Below are 19,474 nucleotides of genomic sequence, written 5' to 3' on the forward strand. Positions count from 1 at the left end.
TGGCCCTCTTTCCCCATGTGCTTCTCCTCCTCTTACTAATTTACTATTATTTACAGTACCTAACCCTTGACTTCTGCCCCGTGCTACTTTTTTGAATGTTATTACCACTGTTGCAGCAATGTTTAATATACCATGTACTTGTCCTGCATTGTCTTGTACTGTAAGTCACTGTTCTCTTGTTCTGCTCAATTGGTTATACCTAGTTGCAGCGGAACCCTTGTTGCGCCATATAAGTAAAGGATAATAATAATTGATTAGTACAGTAATATCATATGTGCAATATCACATGATGCCTAGTGTTCATTCTAGCACCCTACACCTGACACAACCAGTGCAGTTCCTCTTTCTCTGCTCTGGTGCTTCTAGCACGCTCTGATCTGTATCTCAGCAATTTGTTACATCAGCTTGAAATCACCTTTTTAATATTTGTACTTGTCCGATTTCATTTTATTTTGTCTGTTCATATATTTTTAGGATCATTTAAAGGATAAAGACCTTTACTTGCTTAATATGTTTATAGAAGAAATTAATCAAGTGAAGGACATGTACCAGGAGATGGCAGACAATCCTCCTTTGCATGTGAACATGACTCCTACAATCAGTAAGCTCTTATGGATAAAAGGACTTCGAGCAAGGATCTCTGTAAGCTTAATTTGGCTATTTATAACACTATCAGTGCTGTAGAGGCATACAAATTATTCAAAGAAAAGATTATTTGGGAAATAATGCTTTGATTAAAGTTTATGGAACTGTTAGTTATGTGGACACCTTCAAATTTCTCCAATAAGGAAAATCATGTCTTCGGCATTAAACTACTTGAGTATGTCTTGGGTTCCCAATGTATTTTCTTCCTGACCTGAACAGACTTTGGGCTGTATTCAAGTAGAAGCGAAAAGCCGTTTTCCGCAAAAAATGATCGCCAATTGCGGCTTTTCCCCTGGTCGGAACTTATCTTTGTATTCAGTTCCAAGTCAATACAATTCAATGTCAATACAATGTAATAGGCGAAAAGATTCGCCTCTGAATAGCAGGAGAAAAGAAGTGCAACATTTTTATTTTGGGGTGTAAAGGTGGGGAAACCTCTCAGCTCCCTTGGGACAGCCCCCCAAAGGACAACTGTGTAAAAAAATCCTGGGGAAAAACTTAAGAACACCCCAAAAAAATACTTTGATTTTGGGGGCGAAAAAGCACAAAGTGGGGAACAAGCTTAAAAACTAGCGAAATAGACTTCTTGGGGGTCTGCAAGGATGGGTCAGGTGTGTTTATGATTGCAGGTGCTTGAGAAAGGTGCGTTTTTCACATTTTTTAAAACTTCACTTTAGAGACATTAAAATATGCTAACGCCCATTTTCAGGTACCCCAAATTTGCCAGGACTACTTATTTTCACCAAAAAATACTGCTTTATGCCATTCTTCACCACTTGTGCAAAGACGCTAATAAGAAGCTACTGAAACAACTTAAATAACCTAAAGGGCTATTCAGACACATCTGCATTGATCCCCAATGTTAGTGCATCTTTTTGCGGGGTTCAGGCTGATTTCCCCAATTCTGACAGCACTTTCCATCTGTTCTGAATTCGCCGCTTGAAGTTTTCGCGTGGTTTGCAATTTAATACTGCGAATAGCGGGGACATGCACGATAAGTTTCCGCATCCAAAACACGCGATGTCGGTGAAAAGTCTGGCAGGCAAAACTTTTTCCGCGGGTGCGAAACTTACTGAATACCGCCCTTTATATGAAAACAGTTAACTAAAAGTTTAATTATGTGTTTTAGTTTTAATATTTTTTTCCCGTTTATAAGGATCCCATGGCAAAGTTGAGAACAATGTCACCTCTCACACTTGAAGGAGACATGGGCTGGGAATTGAGACATCTCTATACAGATTTATCAGAAGAATTGGAAAGGTAACTTGCAACCAGATATCTTCTTCTTTTGGTTATTCTTATTGTATTTCAATAGAATTTTAATTTACATAATGGGGAATTAGGTAGCAAGACGCAATATTATAATTATATATGTGTATTTAGCTATATTCACAGTACAATCCTTCCTATATCCATAGCTGTGTAAGGGTTGTTTTGCTTATTACGTGAAAAAGAGAAATGAATGAGGGTGCTAAGACAAGACTGCACAGGCACCAGGCTACTCCAGTCAGTCCTGCTCACTTCTGAGAAGAGACAATTTACATTCTATATTATGTCTTCAGGATATATTTGCTGTATTACACCAAATAGGAACCACACTATTACCTCACTGTGCCTTGTTGTACTTTCTTTTTTCAACAAAAAAGGTTTGAGAACAGCCTGATGACATCTTGGTTTTCTGCTGTGAACAGAGAACTTAGTGACTCATTAAAACTTCCATTGCTTGTGAGTATGTCATGTAATGAAGACATAAGGGATTGCCACAGTGTGGTCGTACATTGTTTAAAAGTCATGGAAATGATTTGTAGAAATGATGTATCTTAAGATTCTTGTACTGTAAACGTGTAATGTATCATACAATGCTGGATTTCACAAACTTGGTCCTCAAGTCACCCTACAATTTATGTTTTAAAATATAGATGCTTGTATACAGATGGTATAATCAAACTGACGAAGATACTAATTAAATCACCTGTGGTTAAGCATGGACAATCTTAGAACAGTGGTGTACTGTATCTATAATTGGTGCCAAGGGGGCCAACACTGCACACTCTGCATCCATGTTCTTTAATATTTACCTATACAGAGACCCTTGTTGGTATCACTGCACAAATCACTGGGAAAATGGCATGGAGTCCATTTCCCTGGCGATTTTCGGATACACCGTAGAAATAATCAGTGAAACAATGCCCTCTGTGCCATTTTTCCGGAGTCTATCTACTCCGTAAAGTGTAGAGAATTGGGGGACTGGACGGAGACTGCACATGGGCCCCATAATCGCTTAATATGCCCCTGCCTTAAAACCTGGACTGTTAGGGCACCTTGAAGACAGAGGACCTGATTCAGACCCGCTCGCTAGGATACGTTTGCACGCAGCCAGCCGATTGTTTGCATTATGCGTATGCATCATAATGCGTGTGCGCGAACCACTGTGAAAGAATGCGTTCACTCGCTGCGCATAGACAGCCCAGCAGAGTGACTGACAGGAGAAGCCGTTTGTGGGTGGTTACAGGGGCTGGCCATTAATAACGGGGGAGTGTATGTGCGAATGCAGGCGTGTCTGAGCGTCTTAATGGCATTTTAGAGGTGTGCATAATTTAGAGGGAGCGTAATTGTACACGTCACCTGGCTGGTTTCTACACTGAATTGATTGCAGTGCTTGCGGCAGGGTATGGTCAACCTCAAGCGCTGCGATCGCATCCGATGTACAGATGGTTACACTTCCTTTAGATGACGTGCGCAAGTGGACGTCTTAAGACAGGCTGGTGGGCGTTTGCATACACAATGCGAACGCATTCTAAGGCATAGTGGGCATGCTAATGCCTTGCCGAGCGATTGCCCTGCCGGCGCAATTCTGAATGAGCTCCAGAGTTTGAGATCCACTAATACATTGAGTGTATTTCCTGTTTTGCTATGTTATTCACCTCTCTTTGAAAATATGCGCCAGTTTTTATTGGAAGCACACAGATCTGCACAGATAGATGATAGCTCTGGGAGTGAAAGGGAAATGTTGTAAGCGCTGGCAGATCTGCCATTTATATCTAAATTTGGACTGTGAATGTGCTTAAAATTGCTGGCTGCAATGGCCGTGTCCCCTACAAAAGGACTGATTTTCATCACTAGATATACAAACGAGAGCACAATTGCAATGTCGTAATCGTGCTCTCGTTTGTATATCTAGTAGTGGATACCCGGCTTAACATGTTATGTTTATCATATGTTTAATCATCATCAGATATAGGAAGTTATGCAAAAAGAGTGAAAATAAGTAAACATAAGAAAAAAATATGCAAATTGGACTGTGCCTATGGGTCTGATTCAGGGGCGCACGCAATTCTCACGCAATGCCGATGTTCACGTAGTTTAGAGTTTATTTGTAACTGTGCATGTGCAAAAAAGTCAGAAAATCCTCATGGCGCATGCGTTACACAGATATGCTGTTGTGATCAGAATACAAGGTATCAGAAATGGGGCAGAAAAGGCAATATACTGCGCTTAAAACCCCATTCAGGACATTAATTCAAACATGCGTAAAAAATGTATAGGTTTAATTATCCGCACTTATGGTCAGAAAAAGTACATAAATTTACATAGACATAAATACCAATAAATACACAACCTAAAGGAATATATATATATATATATATATATACATATATATCATACTGATAACAATATAGATAGTATTATAAAAAATACACAGAGTTTATCAGACTCTGGGCCTGATTCAGAGCCACTCGCAAAAAGCAAGCGCTCGCTCTGAATCAGGGCGGGCGCTTGTTTTTTAAGTTGCGGCCTCCTGGCCGCTCGCATAGCTGTGGGTGACCACCCACAGCTTATGCGAGCGGCCAGGTGATGGTCACGATGGTCAAGACCATCGCGACCATCGGGCTTGCGACAAGACCCTTACGGTAGGGTCTCGTGGCCGCAAGCCCCAGTGGACTCCCTGCTCTAATAAAGCAGGAAGTCCACCTACTGACATCACTGCTGATGTCAGTAAAGCTGCCCACAAACGGCAGGCGTTCCTGCAGGAACGCCTCCGTTAGCCCAGCCACCCCCCCCTCCCCGCCTTCCAAACGGGACGAGCTGTCGATCAACATCGAAAGCCGCCCCTTTTGGATGCGAGCGCCGGAGCGAGTGCTTTTTGCGCTCGCTAGGGGCTCGCGCACCCGCAGTGAGCATGCCGTGCGTGCGCAATGGCCCACCATCGACCCACTTGCGAGCGCTGTGCGCTCGCCAGCGGGTCTGAATCAAGCACTCTATGTATAGGAACCATATATTACTTTCCCAAACAGAAAAAAAATCCCCAATCAGGGGTCTCTGGAGTAAAACACAAAATCACAATTGACTTCAGCTTATTTGCTCAATTGTGCACTGATGCATCAGAAGCGATACATATTATGTATAAGAAAAAATTAGTCTCATGTATCCAATGGAATGATTGCACTTTATATCCAAAATAAAATCCTCACTTGCCGCAAGTGGTATGACAAGTATACGGCATCCACCTCAAAGCATTCATATAATCATTCTCAATTTGATTTCAACATTAGGACATCTATTTCCAAGCACCCCAGCTGGAAATGTAGGTCTGGTGTATTATTGAGATTTTAGTACTTGCCGTCACCTCTCATCAGCAGCCTCAGGCAGCGTTGGTAGAATGTGATTTGAAGGGAGTCCCGTACCTCGGTGGGATAACACTCCCATATGCTGTCAGTCTCTGTAGCCTTGTGGGCCCCAAATTAATAGATCAAAATACAGCTTGGTGCTGGTAATAGGTAAATAGGTAATAGGGTACAAGTCCAAAAAACAAGGAGAGCAGCAACGCACGTTTTGGCTACTGACATCAGCTTGAAAAAGGCTACGGCGTTAGCCGAAATACATGCGATATATCAGCTTGAAAAAGCCTCAGCGTTCACCTTTTCTGTAGCAAAAACTCTTTTTACTGCTGCATACATACTTGTTTCCCTGATCTGGGTAAGCACTGTTTTTTCTTATTTTTATCAGAAATGGGGCTACAAAGTAATAGGTGTTCCTGGGAGGTGGCTAGAAGTAAACACAAAAAAAGTCAGTCTCATGGGCTTGTTATGGGAGTCTCATGGGCCTTTTATGGGAGTGTCATGGGCGTGTTCTGGAAGTGTAATGGGTTGTTCTGGGAGTGCCATGGGCGTGTTCTGGGAGTGTCATGGGCGTGTTCTGGGAGTGTCATGGGCGTGTTCTGGGAGTGTCATGGGCGTATTCTGGGCATGTCATGGGCGTGTCATGGGCGTGTTCTGAGAGTGTCATGGGCGTGTTCTGAGAGTGTCATGGGCGTGTTATGGGAGTGTCATGGGCCTGTTATGGGAGTGTCATGGGCCTGTTATGGGAGTGTCATGGGCCTGTTCTGGGAGTGTCATGGGCGTGTTATGGGAGTGTCATGGGCCTGTTCTGGGAGTGTCATGGGCATGTTATGGGCCTGTTCTGGGAGTGTCATGGGCGTGTTGGTGAAAATGGGCACGTTCCCAAATGCACAGCTGGAGCCAGGAGACCATAGTTAGACAGATATATTGCACCTGTCATAGAGCTGGTGCAAGAGTCGATGGTGCGCTGCTGCACCGATGGAGGCATCTAGAGAATCACTGCTGGGATTACAACATGCAGAGACGCTGAAAGTGGGCATCTCAGAGCTTGCACTCCAGGGGAAGCACTGATACTGTCATTTACATATTATAGCAGGTGCGACTCCGGTAACAGACGTAAGAGCGGAAGCAGCACTATCCACCACTGAATCATGCCCTATATCTGTTTGATTTGATAGTTCCACCCGATTCTCATTTTTTTCCGATATGATCTTCCTAAAAAAAACATGTATTTGCACAAACTTCCTATGTCATTAACAACATGAAGCAACTGTGCTAGATGTGCACTATTAGCCAACATGTTCTCACACATTGAGAATCATAAAACATGACCAGTTGGCCGGAAATAACAATTTATATTAAAGTGTTGTACAAAAATCAGAAATGCACACACACCGATTGTTGGGGGAAAATGAATAAAGTGATATTTGTTAAATCTTTTGAACTTGAGGCTTACAGAATGCATTGCTGTGCATGTTCTATATTCTGATATATGTTTTACAATTCACATATATGTTACTGTATAAAGCATCCAGTAAAGCAATTAATGGTGTTAATACAACATTATTTATTCTAATGTTAGCAGCTTATAATTTCATGTTAATAACTGGATGATATCCCGGATAGCCCCCAAACCCTACAAGTGTTTTACATGGGCACCTTGTAGTAGGAATAGTACATGTGGGGGTGCTCTCCAAATGCAGCTTCTGACATTTTCTACCAGATACAATTATAATGACTATAAATGTAATTTTGTGTATTGACTTAATCATTTTAAGTTTGAATTTTCTGATCTTGTGTTAAATTATAGATTCTTTCTGTTGTGCTTACTATTTGCTTTAGTGTATTTTTTATGTTGTATTTCAGAAATCCTCTGATTCAGAGCATGGTCCTGGGGACTATCTACACTCAATAGAGATAAATCTTCACCCAGACCTATTGATGTATCTGAGGGATGCAGAGTACTTTTTGAAACCTCCAATCACAATGAAGGTAAAGCAATTCAAATATATTACAAATTAGGTGCAAAACAGCTCTCCAGTTGTACTAAATATTTAATGGCCACACTAAGGGGCTTATGTATCAAAGCTTGATGAGAGATAAAATTGTGAGATATAAATCACCAACCAATCAGCTTCTAACTTACATTTTATAGGCTGTGTTTGAAAAAATGACAGGAGATGATTGTTTATTACTTTTTCTCTCACAATTTTATCTCTCATCAAGCTTTGATACATAGGCCCCTAAATACAATTCCTTATTAACATAGTTAAAGGGGAACTCCTCCAGCAGACAGATTGTCTTCTAGTTAGATTTATTTATTTAATTGGCAATTTTATCAGATTTACTGTGTAGAATGTATATTTTTTACAAACCTAATTTGATGCTGTAGCCAAGAATAATTGAAAAACAGTTCTGTCTGGAAGATAAAAAGTGAAATGCAGCTATTTTACCCTCATAATTGTGCAACCATTTATCCATAGATTTTTTTAGAGCAAGCCAGGACGAGCCATAAAAATCAGTCAAACAATATACTATATATACTGGTATATAATGGGCCTATAATCACCTTAAAGAAACTTCAAAAATTGACAGGACCCTAATCGCTGAAAGGCAAGATACTGGCTCTCTCTGTTTAAAAATTCACTATTTTAAGAACACATATTAGTACTTATACTATTAAGCTAATACATTAGGAAACAATACTTTAGTGAAACAAATTTAATGCTTTCTGAAAACATTATATTACTGTAACACCACTGCCTCTGTTTTGCAGAACTTCTCCTTAAACATATATATTTTTTTTTAGTTGCCTGAATCAATTGAATTCCTTCTAAGCAAAATGGACATTAACAAGTTTAAAATGCTATCTACTCACCTGGAAACAGTGGTATCCAAGTACAATGAAGTAATAAAAACAATATCTTACCACCAGAAGGCGCTGTTTGAGAAGAAATTGTTAAAGATCTTTGAGGTACTGTGAATGTAACAATTTTCTGTTGTGTTCTCTGCAAATTCTATCATGTTTACACTTCTAAGTACATTTTTAGGTTGTGCAACAAATTATGTATTATGCTTGGTTTTAGTGCAAACTGTTGTGGCTGGCAGTGCATGCTGTGACTTGTAGTGTTATTAATAGCTGGCTGAACAGTCACAAATTGCATACTTTTGTTATACTTCCAATTCTGCTAATGCCGCAAACAGACACTGATCACTGTGTAATCTGCAAATTGTGACCTTCTATAAGTGGCTCAATTTCAGTCTCATTACTTTTCACAACAGATCCTGAGAGACGGAATGAGCATGTTCACATGGAGCATGGATGAGAGTGCAGATTACACTGAGCTTGCAACTTCCTACATCTGCACCGACCTCTATCACAACTTCAGCGTTGTTACAAATAATTACAAGCTCATTAGCGAGCTCACTGCGTCGTGGTGCATGGCAACCCTTGACATTTTCACCCATCGAGAATTCAGCAGGAGCTATTCCATTAGTGAACTGATGATAAACCAGAAGTATGTCTGTTTTATTCATATCATTCTGCTTTACTTTGTTAATGTGCAGCGACACATGTGTTTGCTCAGCTTTGTTTTGTGATTATGTTTGTACCGTATGATTTTTCTTTGTACAGTTGTTTGGGCTATTGATGGAAAATAAAATGTTCAGTAAATCAGAGCAATAGAATTACAGTATAAGCACAAACAAAACGTGGATCCAGCTTTCTTATAAATCACTAAACAACAGAACTGCAATGCAATACGTACACAGAGCCGTTTATCCAGAGACACGGTAATGCCTTTACAACATGGTGCAACAGTCTGCATTGCCTCCTGTCATGTTTATTCAGTGTTTGTGTTTTATATTAGTAATGTGATATATAAGCTGTGTTGTACATGGTGATATCACTGACTTACACACAAAGGAATCATTGACTAGTTTCCCCATAACATTTACTTGGTCTTGATTTGAATTTATATTTACAATGAAACACATGGAACTAGATGGAACTAGGGACCTTACACAGAGTTATATGCTATTCCAATGTTTACGGAGTTGAGCAGATTTGCAAGGGTGCTGTTGGGCGTCTCAATACATCTACCGGCTGCTGCGACATTTGCATATATTCGCATAGCTTGGGAGCTGTGATGGCAGGCACTATATAGAACTGGACTGAAGCTGTGTGTCCAATGTGTTCAGAAAGCCAGCATTGTTTCTCTACCAAGCAGATAACCATATGCGGCATCTCTTCTATACAGATGTGTTCACATACACTTATCCTCAGATCACTCCAAATAGACCCAATTTAGTGCACCACGGTCTATGCAACTTAGCCGTGCCAAAACACTAATCCAAAGTAACTAGTACACTATAGGCCAACTAAGATGCAATATTCAGAAAAAAAAAGTATCACAATGGAGGAAAAGAAGGAAAATTGAGGAAAACTACACAATCTAGGGTAAAATGCAAAACACAGGGCCGATATGATTAACCTGCATCATACATCATTATGCTTAATCGACGACTTTATACCAATTTCCTTGCTACAAAAGTCTATCAGCAAACTTAGGCCCGTATTCAGTTTGAGGTGAAAAGCCGTTTCCGCTTGTTTTTGGCAGAAACTTTTCGCCGATGACGTAATTTTCACCTGTTTTGATTTTACTCCATATTCAATTTGAAAGGCTTTCCACCTAGGCGGAAAGTCAGTGCAATGTAATAGGCGGAAAAGTTTCGCCTATGAATGGGAGGCGGAAAAAAGTGCAGAATTGGGGTTTTGGGGTGCAACGTTGCGGGAACCCCTGTGCAGCCTTCAAACACTCCCCCAAAGGTAAACTGCGGCAAAAAAATAAAAAAAAACACTTAAGAAAACCCCCAAAAATTACTTTGAATTTGGGGGCGTACAAAAAAAATGGTGGGGGACAAAGTTGAAAACTAGCGAACTTGACTTGGGGGGGGGGGGTCCCCAAGTATGCCCCAGGTGTTTTTTTGATTGCAGGTGCTTGCGGCAGGTGGATTTTTCACGATTTTTTCAACTTAACTTTAGCAACTTTTAAATATGCAGACCCCCATTTTCAAGTACCCCAAATTTGCTGGGATAAGTTATTTTCTGGAAAAAATACTCCTGAATACTATTCTGCACCACTTATACAAAAATGCTATTTAGCAGCTATTGAGCCAGTTTAAAAACACCAAATACCGTCAGCAAGCCAAATCGGGGGGTATCATAGCTAACCCCCATGTCAGAGCATCTTTTGGGGGGTTTCAGGCTAATTTCCCCAAATCTTACAGTACTTTCCGCCTGTTCAAGTTTTGCCGGGTCCCGTTTTCGCATACTTCCATATTGAATACGGGGTAAAGCAGGGACGGCTGCGATACTTTTCTGCCTACAAAAGACGCGACGTAGGCGAAAAGTCTGGGAGGCAGAAAAGTATCGCAGATCCGCTCTAATTGCATACGGCTCCAAGATGCAAAATTGAGGAAAACATAGCAGAATTGAGGACAAAGTAGCAAAATTGGGAATAAAGTATGCAGTCTGTATAAAAAGGCAAATGACAAGGATAATACAAGTGACATGTGCAGTCTGTATAAAAAGGAAAATGACAGGGAGGATACAAGTGACATGCACCAAGCATTGTTACACATAATCTGTGACTTTATACTAATCCTTTTGCGATAGCAAACTAATCCTAAGTACCTAGTACAATTTATGTAACCTACTGTAAGACGCAAAACTGAGTACAAAGTAGCAAAATTGAGGAAATGTGCACAGCTCGGGAATCGCGCCAGGCTTCTTGCGCCGTATGGTGAAAATAAAGGATAGGTATATGAGGACACATCTTTTCTGATTGACAGCTAGAACCGATCTCTAGTTGTTTTTACATTTATTTTGCCTTCATGCCTATTGTTACCAACTGTCCCTTATTTCCATGGGCAGTCTCTGGTTTTCCAAATGGATACTTTTATCCATATCTCTTCTTAGTTTTGGATTATAAATTGATATTCAATAAACAGAAATATTTGAAATGCACAATTGAGAACATGATACCAAGGTTAGTGTGTTATCATGATGTGGACTGCAGTGCACAAAGCTGTATGTGTAGACAGTGTATTCTCTGTAGGACCTGCTTTGCTTCACCTACCCAGCACCACATATTCCCTGGAAAATTATTATTTAAATGCTGGCAACTATGAAATGATGTATAATATACACTTACTGACACTTTATGGTACTAAAATGTTTTTTTTAATGTGTGTGCTTCTAGAAATATGGAGCATGAGCTGAAGAGCCTCCTTATTCCTGAGGGGCAGAGGATTCACGCCCTAGTTGAACAGTCCTTTGTCGCCTGTGGTATCAGTGAGGCATCACCTGCATGGCAGGAATTCATAATGCACATTGATGCTGTAGTTCTGCAAGGTCTGAAGAAAGTAACTATATCCAGCTTGGCTGCACTACTAAACACACTGCTGGACTGTGATGTAAGATGGCTTTACCTCCATACAAATCTATATTTATATATGATGAATATGCTATAATGTATTAGGTACAGTGTGTAATGCAATCTTATTTTGACAATGTTAGTCTCATACACATTAGTGACTTAAATGTATTATTTTCGCCTAATGTTCAGTATTTCCATTCATCCTGTGTATATAGGCACCTGTGTACCTATAATGAGGTAAACTAAGGCAGCATAGTTTGAGGAGTAGTTAGTAGCGTCTCCATTATTGGTAGATGTAATATTGAATAAAGAGAGACGTCACTGGTGTTCTTTACAGTATATCACACTAATACCTATTTTGTGTTTTAGAAAGTGAGCAAACCCATTACACCAAGTGGGCGTTTATGGTGTAGTAACTTCAATAAAACATTCATAATGTTTCAATAATCATTATGTGTACATTTCTGATACTTGAGAAATCATATTTTTACAGCTTTGGTTTCTCTTCCACAATGTCTATTTGTGGGCTTAGCTAGTGAGCTTATTCTTGTAAGGATACCCTTCCACCAAATGCACTCAAGGAACAAGGCCCACGGCCAGTCATTGAATAATATACCAAGTTAATGAGATTCTTAAAACAAGCTTATGTGCTCTTACCTAAAATGCTTTGGCACAATTCTCAACAAGTCCACTGGGAACCCTTTTGGGATGTGCATTTCCTTTTAGAACTTTCAGTGGTATGCATGAATCAGTCACCTGTAATACCCAATGCGTTTGGTTGTATCACCAACTTCAATGGTGTAAGTTAACATGTGGTGCCTGTCCAATGTATAAACAGATAACTCATCCACAACAGGAATCTGACTACTAATCATGGGTTGTGTTTAATTATAAATGTTTAGGCTGTAAGTCACCTGACCATCTGCACAATGTTCAAACAGATGAAGCCTTTTACATGCAGCACTGCTTACTCCAAAACAGGCAGTTAGTAGAGTCTTCGTTATTGTTAGATTTAGTATTGAATAAAGAGAGACGGCACTGGTATAGATGTATGTGGCATACATAGATATATAGATATACAAGTATGTTTATATATGCCCAGGCTTAAATCTAGTTATTAAGTTATCAAAGAGTTGGATGTAATGGTCAACATTATTTTAAAGATAATTAGCAGCCTAACAGCTTTTCCAACACACCCATGAGGTGGCTGTCCAGTGTCATTTTTGGGGTGTTGCTAGCAGCCCTAATCCCCAGCTTTCCTTTCTGTTCAGTTTTATAATCATTTTTACATTGCAAGATGGGTTTAAAGTTTTCCTTCAATGTTCCTATCAATGTTGCTATTCCAAGGCTTTTGGGTACACAATATGTTTTTGTCTTCCCACCTCCATTTCTTTCAGTTATTTTAGTTAATTGAATTATGGGTATTTCTGTCAGTTATTACAATTCATTAAAGTTTTCATTCAAATCCATCCAGGGAAGGCGCAGAACAGGCTCCCTGGGTCAAAGTTCTGCCCATCGCTCTCTGATGTGAAGTCCGACTGGGACCCCAACAACCCCATTAGGTATCCCAGACCAATGGCCACCCCTCTGTGAAGTTTTCATCAAAGGCTCAGAACAGGCTCCCCAGGTCAAAGTTCTTAACAGCATACCCCAACGGGAGGTCCGACCAGGAAGCTAACCCCCTAAAACCTGGCCAGGATCCAACTGGACCACCCCAGATTGGTTTCATCCCAGTCAGTGCAGGGGTGTCTGAATGCATAACCAGACAGACAAACAGACCATTGAATTTTATATATATTTGAGTTTATTTTTAACCTAGCTGCTGTGAAAAGTCAGGGTGTCTCTTACCTGTATACGAGGTTGCTTAGCTGAAGCCATGTTTTCTCCTGCCCACAGCATGTTGCCATCCTCAGCATTGAAGTTGAATTGATTAATGGTGAAGTTGCCTTTAATCCGCCCCTTGACCAAAGCACTTCTGATACAAGTATTAAGGAAAATATAGAGGAATGGCTCAAAATGTTTCTTCTCAGAGGATCACTTATGAAAGGACTTTCTTCAATGGCAAAGGTAACTATAAATATATTTTCACATATCTCTATTGCAGTTTGAGAATAATATTATATTCAATTTAATTCTGGGAGTCCTTAATATTCAGCAACGTGGTCTATGCAGTGTGGCTGACACTGGAGCTGGCAATATGGGGTCTATGCAGTGTGGCTGACACTGACTGGAGCTGGCAATATGGGGTCTATGCAATGTGGCTGACAGTGAAGCTGGCAATATGGGGTCTATGCAGTGTGGCTGACACTGACTGGAGCTGGCAATCTGGGGTCTATGCGGTGTGGCTGACACTGGAGCTGGCAATATGGGGTCTATGCAGAGCTGGCAATATGATTGTACAGGTTGGGTACGGGACGCCAGCACTCGGGATCCCGGCGGTCATAATCTCGATGCCGTCATCCAAACAGGGTTAAGATACTTACACTCGTCGGTCAGTATCCTAACCCTCCCCCTCTCCCTCCCCCAGGGCCGGCCCAAGCCTAACTTTTTTGGTAAGTGAATATAGATTTTAGCGCCCCTTATATGTATGATAATTGTGTGATTTTGATAAAATATTGGAAAAGTAATTAACATAATGCTGATATGAGCGGCTAAGGTCATAAGTGTCCATTCTACTAACAATACAATGAATATATAGCCCTGCGACTCGCACACCCCTACACACACACTCCCATCTACCCTAAAACACCAGCTCTTGAAGCCAGTGCAGGATCATACTTATTATTATTAGTCTTAACTTCAAACTCTGGGCCTGATTCAGAGCCGGACGCTATTTGCGCTCGCTCGTTCAGAAAAAGGGGCCGGCTATTTAAATTGAGCGCTCGCTCTTTGCGGTCTGTTGACGCCTCTATGTCTGAGCGAGCGAACGAAACATGCGCTCGCTATTTTGTAAAGACGCCCCCTGGCCGCTCGCATCATACCTCTTCTCCGCTATTTATTTGATTAATCGAGTACATCGAAAGGCGTCTGAACTGCTCGCAGTGCTTGTGGTTGGATTTCCCTACCGTAATCATGCGAACAGTTCAGGCTAAGAAACAACCAAGTGACGTGGTCAATGACGCTGCTTTGTTAATTATGCACACCCTCAAAAAAACACCCGTTTTGACCGTTTGGCACGCCTGCGTTCGGATCTCCACTCCCCGTTTTCAAGCACCTTCCCCTGTTACCACCCACAAACGTCTCATCCTGTCACTCAAATTAGCAGGCACTTGCAATTTTGCGAACACACGTTTTCCGACCGCACTGACTGGTTGGCGCATGTGCATTACGACCCATACGCATGCGCAGATGTGCGAACATCGCTCGGAGCGAACGAGCGGCTGCTTACGAGCGGCTCTGAATCAGGCCCTCTGGCCCTGATTCAAACCCACTCGCTGCCGCAGGCAGCTCGCAGGGTCTGTGGGCATATTTCTTTTTTTGTCTCCATGCTGCTCGCAAAGTTGTGGGTGTCCACCCACAGCCTGTGCGAGCAGGCTGGAGACCATTGCGTCAAGACCCTGGGGTAGGCTCTCAGCTGCCGCAAGCCTGAGTGGACTCCGTGCTCTAATAGAGCAGCTAGTCCACTACTGATATCACTAGTGATGTCAGTAGGTCCTCCCGCAAACACCAGGCGTTCCTAAGGGAACGCCTTCATTTGTGCAGCCACCCCCCCCTACCCGCCTACAAAACGGGGCGAGCTGTCACTCACCATCGCCGGACACCCCGTCTTGTAGCAAGCCACGCAGCGACACGTTCAGTCGCTCGGCGGGGCTCACGCATGTGCACGCCGGATGCAGCGCATGCGCAGTGGCCAACAACGAGCCGCTTGCGAGCGCTGTGCGCTCGTGAGCGGCTCTGAATCAGGCCCTCTGTCCTATGTGCCCTGCGTCTTCTGTACAATGCTGGTGACTGCTCCCTTCCAGCTCCTCTACACTGATTTCTGTCAATGCTACAGTGCCACTACACTGGGTGCATCTCAAAGTTGGCCATGATTGGTCAGGCTATGCACCAATAGGGAAGGTTGGCACACATGCAAGTCCTGGCATGCTAGGCTGAAGTCTCATTCATCACCCTGCTCCTTCTCTCACACTTCAGCCTCTCCTCTTCCTCATCACCCTGCTCCTTCCCTCACACTCCAGCCTCTCCTCTTCTCCATCACCCTGCTCCTTTTCTCGCACTTCAGCCTCTCCTCTTCTCCATCACCCTGCTCCTTCCCTCACACTCCAGCCTCTCCTCGTCTCCATCACCCTGCTCCTTCTCTCACACTCCAGCCTCTCCTCTTCCCCATCACCCTGCTCCTTCTCTCACACTTCGGCCTCTCCTTTTCTCCATTACCCTGCTCCTTCTCTCACACTCCAGCCTCTCCTCTTCTCCATCACCCTGCTCCTTCTCTCATACTCCAGCCTCTCCTCTTCCCCATCACCCTGCTCCTTCTCTCACACTTCAGCCTCTCCTCTTCTCCATCACCCTGCTCCTTCTCTCACACTTCAGCCTCTCCTCTTCTCCATCACCCTGCTCCTTCCCTCACACTCCAGCCTCTCCTCGTCTCCATCACCCTGCCCATTTTCTAACACTCCAGCCTCTCCTCTTCTCCATCACCCTGCTCCTTCTCTCACACTCCAGCCTCTCCTCTTCTCCATTAACCCTGCTCCTTCTCTCACACTCCAGCCTCTCCTCTTCTCCATCACCCTGCTCCTTCTCTCACACTTCAGCCTCTCCTCTTCTCCATCACCCTGCTCCTTCTCTCACACTCCAGCCTCTCCTCTTCCCCATCACCCTGCTCCTTCTCTCACACTTCAGCCTCTCCTCGTCTCCATCACCCTGCTCCTTCCCTCACACTCCAGCGCCTCTTCTCCATTCCCCTGCTCCTTTCCTCGCACTCCAGTGCCTCCTCTCCTCTATCACCCTCCTTACTTTACAGTCACAGTGATAAGTAACTATCAGAGAGCAGGTCAGCAGTGTTGCAGCCACTCTTCCTGACATGCCACCATGACCGTCCCCTCTACCCCAGAGTGGTCAGTGTGTGTAGTACACTGAGCCAATGCAGACTGCCTGTCACTGCTTGAGCGAGGATGCAGGCACAGATCAGTGATTGGCAGTGCCCTGAGCAGGGGCGTTATAAGAGAGCGGGCCCGTGTGCACTCCTCGTGCGGGGCCCCCTCCTCTCTCCATGGTGGCTGGCAGCCGACTGACGCGGCTGGCCAGCCACCGGAGCATTAGTAGACTCCGGGCACTAGAGTGTGCCCGGAGTCTACTGCGCATGTGCAGAACACCGGAATATGGCCGCGGCGGCCATTTATCCGGTGTTCTGAGCAGCAGTGACACCCGACGCGGGACCTCGGAGAGGTAAGTTTAAAAAAAATATGGGTGCCGCGTGTGCGGTGCGGGGCCCCGCTGGAGCCGGGGGCCAGTGTGCCCCGCACACACTGCACCCATTATAGATACGCCACTGGCCTTGAGCATGGCTGCAAGGCTGTCACTGTGTGGGGGGCGGGGCACTGGTAAGAGAGGGGTACAACTCAGCGGCAAGTGCCCCATTCTCCCGGTCGCCCAATCAGCTCCTGGTAACAATCCCACAGGAGACAAAACGTGTCTACAGGTCATTTTGGACAGAATAATATTGATGACATGAAAGACAGTGCCATATTATGTCCCTATTTAGTTTAATATTAAATTAATCTCAGGATAAACCTGTTTGTCCAAATTATTTTTAAACACATTAAATTCATCTGCAATCAAATCTGCAATCAAATCAGCTCCAAATGGTGCCCAAAATTTAGTATTGATAGCATTTGTACTTTATTCATGTGGCATTGGCTTTCATTCAATTTAAATAAAGCAACAGAAGGGTGAGACTTAACAGGACTTCAGAAGTCTCATACATGGAACCCTGGAGTTTTCACGTGGGAAACTCAAACTTATGCTGGGTACACACTTAACGATGTGTACTCAGCCAATGTGTTGTGTGGCTGGCATACAGGTCCGACGGGCGATATCGTCAGCAGGGCCATGCTGCGGAATGCAGTCTGGCCCCTGCTGTCACGCCGTTGCTCCTGGTATCGGCAAGTGTACACACACTTGCCGATGACGGGACCCCTGCCGAGTCCCACCACACGACACGTCAGCTGGGTACCCAGCATAAGATGTCGCTGACGACATGCGGGAGCGCGCATCATCAGCAACATATCGGGTACACATTGCCCGATGTGCCCAGATCGGATGACATATCGTCTAGTGCAGAAGTTCCCAACCACGGTCCTCAAGGCACACTAACAGTCCAGGTTTTAGTGATATCCATGCTTGAGCACAGGTGTTTTAATTAGTACTTCAGTTATTTTGATTTAACCATCTGTGTTCAAGCATGAATATCACTAAAACCTGGACTGTAATACCCCTTTTACACCGGAGCTAAAACCCGGGTTATTGCAGGGTTAACCCGGGCAGCTCTCTGGTGTAAAAGGGAGAGAGTTGGATCGCAGAGTCGACTGACCCGGCAATCCAACCCAGGTAAATAGCAGGGTTTGACACGGGTATAGCCCGTGAAACCCTGCTGTGAGAACAGCGCACTCCGGGTCATGCTGACCTGGAGTGCACTGCTAGCCGGCCGATTGGTCCGGCTTCAGTGGCGCTTGGAGATGACGTCATCTCCAAGCGTCCACTTTCACACCGGGAAAGCAGGGTCTACGCAGACCCGACTCCGACTTTTGGTGGAAAAGGGGTATTAGTGTGTCTTGAGGACCTAGGTTGGAAACAACTGCTGTAGTGTGTACTCGGTTTAAGCATACCTCGCTTTTAAAGATATATTGTACACATAACATATCAATTGCAATAAAGATCAAGTATTTTCCCACAGTGATCATTGCTGCTGTCAGACAAGCAGCTTTCCCACTGACTCCCTCCCTTGCCATAGTATCTTGCAGCATACTAAAAGTAATGACATTTAAGATGTCTGATGTCTCAATTTGTTTAATGTAATATACATGGATGTATTTAATAATCACATTGCTTACATATGACACATAATACACACATGTATTTAATCATACATACACCATAATACACACACATATGACGCAGCACAGTACATACACTGGATCACAGGATCAGCAGCAGCTTTCCTCTTTATTGCCGAACTTTTCTCCATCAGAACTGCAGCTTCAGCCGGGATGCTGCAAACAGTCACTGCTGGGGGCCACTCAAGGGGGTTGCTCAATATCAATATTTTTACTTGTAAGTTGCATGAAGCTTTAAATGTACAGGGAGGAGGAATACCTTCAAAACCCACCTCCACTGGTTTCATGCTGCCCAATCAGAGAGTTGAGCTCTAATCTCGGCAGCCGGCAGTCTGTTTATGAATCAGCCTGCCCTGCAGGGGGAGGACAGGGGAGACACTGACAGGGATTGTGAAAAGCCGCCGGCCCGCGTCTCCCGTCCAACTCTCCACCACTGCGCTCCTGCCCCAGCCCTATTAGCGCTATGCCTATGTACCTGCGACCTTGCGACGTGATGTCATGACGTCACATCGCACCACACGAACAATCGGACGGCCGCCCATTACAACTGCGGTGCAGCTGTGTCACAGTGACACAGTCTGCCCGCGGTCTGCATCGCTGCTGGCTGTATTGTTTAATTAAGTAATATATCAGCATGGTCGCGGCGCTCTTCAGTATGTGGTGCCCTACGCGGCCGCGTACCATGCGTAATTAATAGAACCGGCCCTGCCCTCCCCCT

The 19,474-nt window shown here is 43.6% G+C and overlaps 1 protein-coding gene across 1 annotated transcript in view; it reads left to right on the forward strand.

Annotated features, from left to right (window-relative positions):
• Positions 1-19,474, forward strand: part of LOC148507539 (uncharacterized) — a 662,982-nt gene that overhangs the window by 60,866 nt on the left and 582,642 nt on the right. Inside the window, exons 13-20 of the mRNA XM_088445856.1 lie at positions 475-642; positions 1,802-1,905; positions 2,292-2,370; positions 7,131-7,256; positions 8,074-8,238; positions 8,547-8,782; positions 11,528-11,741; positions 13,601-13,771. Of these exons, the coding sequence (XP_088301982.1) occupies positions 475-642; positions 1,802-1,905; positions 2,292-2,370; positions 7,131-7,256; positions 8,074-8,238; positions 8,547-8,782; positions 11,528-11,741; positions 13,601-13,771 (1,263 nt within the window). The remainder of the gene's footprint in view (positions 1-474; positions 643-1,801; positions 1,906-2,291; positions 2,371-7,130; positions 7,257-8,073; positions 8,239-8,546; positions 8,783-11,527; positions 11,742-13,600; positions 13,772-19,474) is intronic.

Source organism: Taudactylus pleione, unplaced genomic scaffold, assembly GCF_031769625.1.
Source record: "Taudactylus pleione unplaced genomic scaffold, aTauple2 ptg000391l, whole genome shotgun sequence".
Classification (NCBI taxonomy): domain Eukaryota; kingdom Metazoa; phylum Chordata; class Amphibia; order Anura; family Myobatrachidae; genus Taudactylus; species Taudactylus pleione.